This window comes from Lepidochelys olivacea, assembly GCF_965140295.1.
Source record: "Lepidochelys olivacea isolate rLepOli2 genome assembly, chromosome: 1".
Classification (NCBI taxonomy): Eukaryota; Metazoa; Chordata; order Testudines; family Cheloniidae; genus Lepidochelys; species Lepidochelys olivacea.
This window is the reverse complement of record NC_140411.1, coordinates 5,435,738-5,443,224: the sequence shown is the minus strand read 5'-3', so window position 1 is coordinate 5,443,224 and position 7,487 is coordinate 5,435,738. Positions and strand designations below refer to the sequence as shown.

Sequence of the window (7,487 nt, the reverse complement as noted above, 5' to 3'; positions counted from 1 at the left end):
CATTTCAGTCTCCCCCGCAGACCCTCGTGACCTGTTGGTGACTTTTACTAAAACTATCTGTGACAAAAAACCTTAGTCATGACTATTCAGCTGGTCTGCCCCTCTTCCTGAAAAAAATTGTGTTGTGGGCCGGGATATCCCTCCCCGGGTGAACGCATTCTGGATGCTGTGGAGGGTTGTGGTGAATGCAGGCCCATGGACCGATTCAGGCAGTCCGATTCAAAACATAGAGAATCCCTCTAGGCAAAACCTTAAGTTACAAAAAGATACAAAAAACAGGAATACACATGTCCTCCAGGACAGTGAATTTCCAAGCCAAAACAAAGAAAACCTAAAGCATTTTCTAGCTAGATTTCTTACTAACTGTACAGGAGTTGAAGGGCTTGCATCCTTGATCTGTTCCCAGCAACGGTATTACACAGACAGACAAAGGCTTTCCCCCCCTCCAGATTTGAAAGTACCTTGTCCCTCATTGGTCATTTTGGGTCAGGTGCCAGCGAGGTTACCTTAGCTTCTTAACCCTTTTCTGCTGAAAGGATTTTCCTTCTGCTAGGAGTACAACTCGTAAGAACTGCACAGTCAAGGAAGGCTGACTTTTTTTACAGATTGTTTGTGAGCATACTCTTCCTCTATGCCAGGGGTAACTGGGAACCATGGCGCTCACAGAACTTCTGGTCTTCCTCCCAAACTGCATCCCACTTAGTGCTGGTTCACATACTCTCTGACAATTTGACAGTTCCCTGATGGACACTGCAGGCCTGAGGAGATATCGTCTCTTGTGTCTGCAGAACTTTGCGTGAACTTTGTGTCTGCAGAACTTCTGCAGGTGTATTTGACTACTTTGTCACGAAGCTCTTTCGTTTTGACCCCATAAATGATAGGGTTGAGCATGGGAGGGATGAGGAGATAGAGGTCAGCTAAGATGATATGAACATAGGGTGCAATGCCTTGACCAAAGTGGTGTGTAAGAATGGAGAAGAAGGTAGGGGTATAATATGTCAGCATCACACAGATGTGGGCTGTGCAAGTGTTAAGGGCTTTCTGGTGGGCTTTATGAGAGGAGATTCTGAGGACGGCCCTGATGATCAGACCATACGACAGGGCAATGAACGTCAGGTCAAACCCATTGATTACAAACGTTAGCACAAAACCATATATCCTGTTGACTCTAATGTCCCCACACACCATCTTCACCATAGCTATGTGCTCGCATTGTGTGTGGGGGATAATGCGGTTGGCACAGAATGTCTGCTGACTCAGGAGCAGGGGCAGGGGCAGAATGAAGAGAACAGCTCTTATGAAACCTACAAGCCCTAGCTTAGCTATTTGTGCATTGCTGAGGATGGTGGCATATCTCAGAGGGTTACATATGGCAACGTAGCGATCGAAGGCCATTGTCACGAGGGTGGATGAGTGCATCACAGAAATCGTGTGGAGGAAGAACATCTGGGTGAGGCAGCCAGCCACAGTAATGCCTTTCAAATTGAACCAAAATATGCCCAGTGCCTTTGGCACAACAAAGGTAGGTGTGGCAATGTCTGTAAGTGCCAGCATGCAGAGCAGGAGGTACATCGGCTTCTGCAGAGTCTGTTCCTTACCTACAACAGACAGAAGCGTGACATTTCCCAACAGGCTGACAATGTAGAATGTAAAGAAAGGGATGGAAATCCAGATGTGGGCAGCCTCCAGGCCAGGGATGCCCATTAGGATGAAAGTTGAAGCGTCAGAGTGGGTGAAGTTGAAAGGTGCCATGAAGCAGTTGATGCATCGATATGACTCAGAAATGCTCAAGGTGCCTGTAAAGGGAGAAAAGCACAGCAAGGGGGTTCTTATTTGTAAAAAATAATATGGTAAATATGTTATAGTTATGAACATTCTCGGAGTCTTCTTGAGTGAGGAGTGAAGAACTACCGACGATGTCACTCCCTACTTTCCATAGATCTAGAATACGGAGGGAACCGTTTGTTTCAAAACTTGGTTTCCAGACTCGTTTGTGGGAAGATTACAGACTCCCCAAAATGGAGTCCAGAGTTATGTGGCCTGGTCACATTGCCTTTTAGAGTCATAGCATCCACTACGTATAGTCTGTCTGAAGCATTCTCAGGGAGGCTCACCAGGTGGGAGATAAGTTTCTCTAAAGGCCTATTGTTTCCCCCAAAGTCTCATTGCCCTGAATAGGCCCTTCCCAACCATCTATCTAGACTGACATCAAGTTCCCTAGTGGGCGTTACTCACTTGTAACTACATTTGAAATACAGGGAAGTCATCAAAATTCAGTACTTTTGACCAAAATCATCAATACATACAAATAGGATAACCATATTCAGAAAGTCATAACTTTTCCAATAACATCTTACATGACCCATCTTGCATAAACTGTATCATAATTATGCTATAATCATATCATCATATCACAATGAACAATATGGGGTACATTGTTACAAAATATCAAATGTTATTTCTACCAGTGAAATGCCTGAAGTTACAGAACAACAACAAATGGAAACAAAACTGAGTAAAACTTGTGACACCCAGATTGTAGTTCTGTGGCTTGCCATGGGAAAGAGACTCTGAAACTCCCCAAACACACTCTGTACCACGAAAGGTCCCAAAGTTGGCCTTGGACCAACAAACACAAAGAAAAAAATAATTTCAACAGCACTGCCCACCTGTCCACCTACATGCTGCTTTGCAACCCTGTGATGTTCCCCTCTGGTGTTATCTGGACTGGTGATCTGGTTGGTCACCCCAGTCCTTAGCTTTGGTAGCCAGCCTTACAAACAAATGTATTAAGTAAAAAGATAGAATTTAAGTGATATTCAGTGATTGGCAAAAAGTCAGAGTGGTTACCAAAAGAAAAGGAAATGTAAGCACACTGTCTAAACTCTCAATCCTATTAGACTGGGCAACATCTAGATTAAGGATATTTCTCACCCCACTGGATATTGCAGTCCTTAATATACAAGTTTCCTGTGTAAACCTGGGCCAATCTCCCCTGTTGGAGTCTTGTCTTCTTCTCAGTGGGGGCAGGAGAAGGGCCCAGTATGTGTCCGCTCTGTCTGTTTTATAGCCTCAATCCATGTGCTTGTGGGGCACAAGTCCAGGCATGTCTGGGGGGCATTGCTGAGTCTCTCCAAGCAAGGTTGAGCAATTCCCGCTGTGGGGCTTCGTGCACGTGAGTCATTGCATTGGAGCTCCCTTGCTGGACAAGGGCTCTTGATGGGTTGTTTGACACCCTGCCTGGGGATTGGTCACTTTCCTTGCTGTTGCCTCTGGAGAGCTAATATCTGACTTATTCCCCAATTTACAGCATGTTTTAGTGACCACCATACAACACCATAATCATAACTCCATATTCATTAATGATACACATGTATGGATAGAGGCATGATTTCAACAGATCATAACCTTTCCCTGATACCTTACAAGGCATGTTTTCTATGTAAAATCATGTTTATATGAAAATGAGGACTATGGCGGTTACAGGATGCTCCCCGGTGATAGAGAATGTCTCACCTCCCCCTTTAGTTTGCTCCAAGAGGGTTAGCCACCGACGAGCTCAAAGGCAGGGTGTGTTATCGCTCTCTTGGCACCCAGCCTTCAAGGCCATGAGGCAGTGTCATAAATATAAAGTGAAGGGGAAAACTCCTCTCACCTGTAAAGGGTTAAGAAGCTAAAGGTAACCTCGCTGGCACCTGACCAAAATGACCAATGAGGAGACAAGATACTTTCAAAAGCTGGGAGGAGGGAGAGGAACAAAGGGTCTCAGTCTGTCTATATGCTGGGTCTTTGCCAGGGATAGACCAGGAATGGAGTCTTAGAACTTTTAGTAAGTAATCTAGCTAGGTATGTATTAGATTATGATTTCTTTAAATGGCTGAGAAAAGAATTGTGCTGAATAGAATAACTATTCCTGTCTGTGTATCTTTTTTGTAACTTAAGGTTTTGCCTAGAGGGGTTCTCTATGTTTTGAATCTAATTACCCTGTAAGGTATCTACCATCCTGATTTTACAGAGGTGATTTCTTTATTTCTATTTACTTCTATTTTTATTAAAAGTCTTCCTGTAAGAAAACTGAATATTTTGTCATTGTTCTCAGATCCAAGCGTTTGGGTCTGTGGTCACCTATACAAATTGGTGAGGCTTTTTATCCAACATTTCCCAGGAAAGGGGGGGTGCAAGTGTTGGGAGGATTGTTCATTGTTCTTAAGATCCAAGGGTCTGGGTCTGTAGTCACCTAGGCAAATTGGTGAGGCTTTTTACCAAACCTTGTCCAGGAAGTGGGGTGCAAGGTTTTGGGAAGTATTTTGGGGGGAAGGATGCGTCCAAACAGCTCCCCCATTCAGACACTGCAAACCAGGTTTCTATGCTATGATCAGATTTAAATCTGTTTGCAGCTATTAACTATGAACTAGACTTACCATAAGGTAATTTAATTAATTTATTTGTGTCTCTGGAATTTTGGTGCCTCAGGGTCTGGGAAGATAGTTTTTCAGGGGGATCCTGCACATTGGCTGGCTCTTTGCCACCTTTCCCTAGAGGATGGTGATCTGAGCTCCCTGGGCTGGCTGTGTTTACCCTTTGATCAGACACAACTTTTTCCCAGCAGCTTTCCCACGACTCACTAGCATGGGGGAAGACACCCCCTTCTCTGTCAGTTGGGGCATTTGTATTCTCACAGACTACCACCTGGCAACTTCCTGGTCTCAATTCTTCCGTTATCACAGGCATTGGAGCTGCAACTAGATGTAAAGAGACACAGATATTTTCAAAAAAAAGTATCAGAAATAGCGTCCTGAAAAACTGGGACCTGGATTGGGGTACCCTCCGTCACCCCTTCCTCTGTCGCTGAGAAGTAAGCTGTGGGACTGCTCCCCTCCAGGAAGCCAGTTACACAGTTCCCTCTCAAAACCTGGGTCACCGGCTGTCAGGGTTCCCTCCCCACCCTGAGCTCTGGGGTACAGATGTGGGGTCCCGCATGAAACACCCCCTAAGCGTATTTCTACCAGCATAGGTGAAAAATTTCCCAAAGGCACAAATCATTTCCTTGTCCTTGGATGGTATTGCTACCACCACCAAGTGATTTAGACAAAAATCCAGGAAAAAAGGGCCACTTTGAGCCCTTGTTTCCCCAAAATATTCCCCGGAAACCCCTTCACCCCTTTCCTGGGGAGGCTTGAGAAAAATATACTAGCCAATTGGTTACAAAGTGAGCACAGAGGAAACCCCTGGCTTTTTAGGACCCTGAAAATCAATCAGGTTCTTAAAAGGAGAACTTTTTTTTTTTTTTTTTTTTTTAAGTAAAAGAATCACACCTGGAAAATCAGGATGGAAGGTAACTTTACAGAGTAAATAAAAAAGTAAAACACAGAGGATTCGCGACTGGGCTCAGCTTCAAAGTTACAAAAAACAAGAATAAAACTCCCTCTTAGCATATGGAAAATTCACAATCTAAAACAAAAGATAACAAAGGTATTTCCCTGCCTTTACTTACAATTTGTGTAATTGTAATGTATCATTTCAGGTATCTTTTCAGGAGATGATTTACCAGCTTGGTCTCTGTCTCTCTCTGTGTCCAGAGAGGGGACACACAAAGAGAGCACAGATAAAAACTCTTCCCCCCACTCCAGATTTGAAAGTATCTTCTTCCCTTATTGGTCCAGTTGGCCAGGTGCCAACCAGGTTATCTGACCTTCTTAACCCCTTACAGGTAAAGGGACTCTGTACCTCTGGACAGGAGGGATTTTATGTTACCGCATACATCAAGGTTGTGACCCTTCCCTTTATATTTATGACACAGTCTGTGTACCTGGGTTCCCAGATGCTGATGCAGCCTTCCTTCTAGTGTCCTCGGCATTATGCCCCAAGTGACGAGTGGGGAGACATTCCTCTACCCCCACTATTCCTTCCCCAGTTTCCTCCTCTGGGCCCCCTCCTAAGACACATTTCTGTGTGCTCCATAGGAAGTGATCTTTCTTTTGTTCAGCTGCAAAACTCTGCCAGTTAACAGCTGAGACAGTTTCCTTACTCACTGACAACATCTCCCCTGCCTCTGTGCCTGAGGGCATGTTGCCTAGTCTCAGCCCCCTCCCATACTTGGAAGCATCCTGCTTCCATGTGTTACAGAGTGACAGGCATCCTCACTCACCTCAGTGGTTTCTGAGATTCCCTGCCCCTTCTCTAGGCTCTCCTCTGGGACACATTTCTCTATGCTCCCTAGACTTTGTCTCTTGTTCAGCTGTGACCTGCTGGAAGCTAACAACCTGGACAGTTCTCTTCCTGGAAGGTATTACACCCCATCCCTTCCTGATGTGATGTTTCCTCCAGCTTGAGTGCAGGAGTTGTTCTAAACCACCCTCCCGCCTGGAAGCATGTGGCTTCCCCCTGTTGCAGAAGAATCAAGGAGACTCTCTCCCATTCTATCAGCAGTTCCTGAGAACTTACCCTTTCCTTCACTGGTCCCAGGATAAAACTCACTCCTGTGGCAGGCAAATACTTTAAGCTGAGCTGCAAAGAAAAAAACATGAGCACGGAGCAGGTCGACGAAGAGGTGTTCCATTACTCCACAGTCCAAACACTTTCCAGACCTTCCCACACCACAAGGATTTTACCTAGTGGTATAAGGAATCTGCTTTCGCCCACCCTCACAATCTCTGCCGTGTGGCCAGGTAGCACCCTGGCCTTTGGGACCACATTCCGCTGAACCAGAGAGATATGAGCTCCTGTATCCCTCTGCCTCAAGTACTCCATCCATTTGGAGAGCGTTAACATGCTCCATGTCTGGTTCTGCAGAGGCTAATCTCCTAAAACCAGTATGATTGGTTTCAGTTGCTTGGGGAGTTTCTGGGGTGAGGACAGCAGAACTAACATGAACTATTGGTTGCCTGCTTCCTCCTAGCACAGGCCATTTATTCCTCAAGTGATCAGTGGAATTACACTGACAGCACCTTTTGAGCTCTTCTGCTTTTACAGGAGATTTGGGATGGGGGTTAGAGGAATGTTTTTGGCTAAGAGAATGTTTAGGCTCCCATCCCCCTACTGTCTTCCCAGGGGCAAAATGGGACCCTCCCTTCCCACCAGTTGTCAACCCCTCTTTCTGTGGCCTGCTCTCAATAGACACCTGAGTCTAATCAAAGTCATCAGCTAAAAAAGCCATCTCAGCCCCAGACTTTACATCTTTGTCCCACAGACACTGCTTTACTTCAGCCGTACTTAGTAAATGCTCTTGAGCAACAAGTCCAAGTATTTCTTCAAAACTTGCCACCTCTTTACCCCTCACCCATTTTCTCATCCTCTCCAGAAACAGAGATGCGGGGGCTCAGAGGGAGCAGACTCCTCTCCCGCCTTGAAAAAAATGTTATCCGATTTGTTTTGAAGGTTTAAGCCTGTGAGTTTGAGATATCAGCAACTTTTCTGTCAGTTCTTCTTGGGTCTTAAGAAGCTCACCCATCCTTAGAGGCCACAGGAGAGCTCCACATGAAGTCACT

The 7,487-nt window shown here is 45.3% G+C and overlaps 1 protein-coding gene across 1 annotated transcript; it reads right to left on the bottom strand.

The window, feature by feature from the left end:
- Positions 1-699: 699 nt before the first annotated feature.
- Positions 700-4,710, bottom strand: LOC311514840 (olfactory receptor 52P1-like; the record flags this gene model as incomplete). Its single annotated transcript, XM_084617548.1, has 2 exons — positions 4,594-4,710; positions 700-1,796 (listed from the first exon to the last, which is right to left on the bottom strand). The coding sequence occupies exon 2, from the start codon at positions 1,750-1,752 to the stop codon at positions 700-702; it is 1,053 nt and encodes a 350-aa protein (XP_084473674.1). The 5' UTR covers positions 1,753-1,796; positions 4,594-4,710.
- Positions 4,711-7,487: the final 2,777 nt, after the last annotated feature.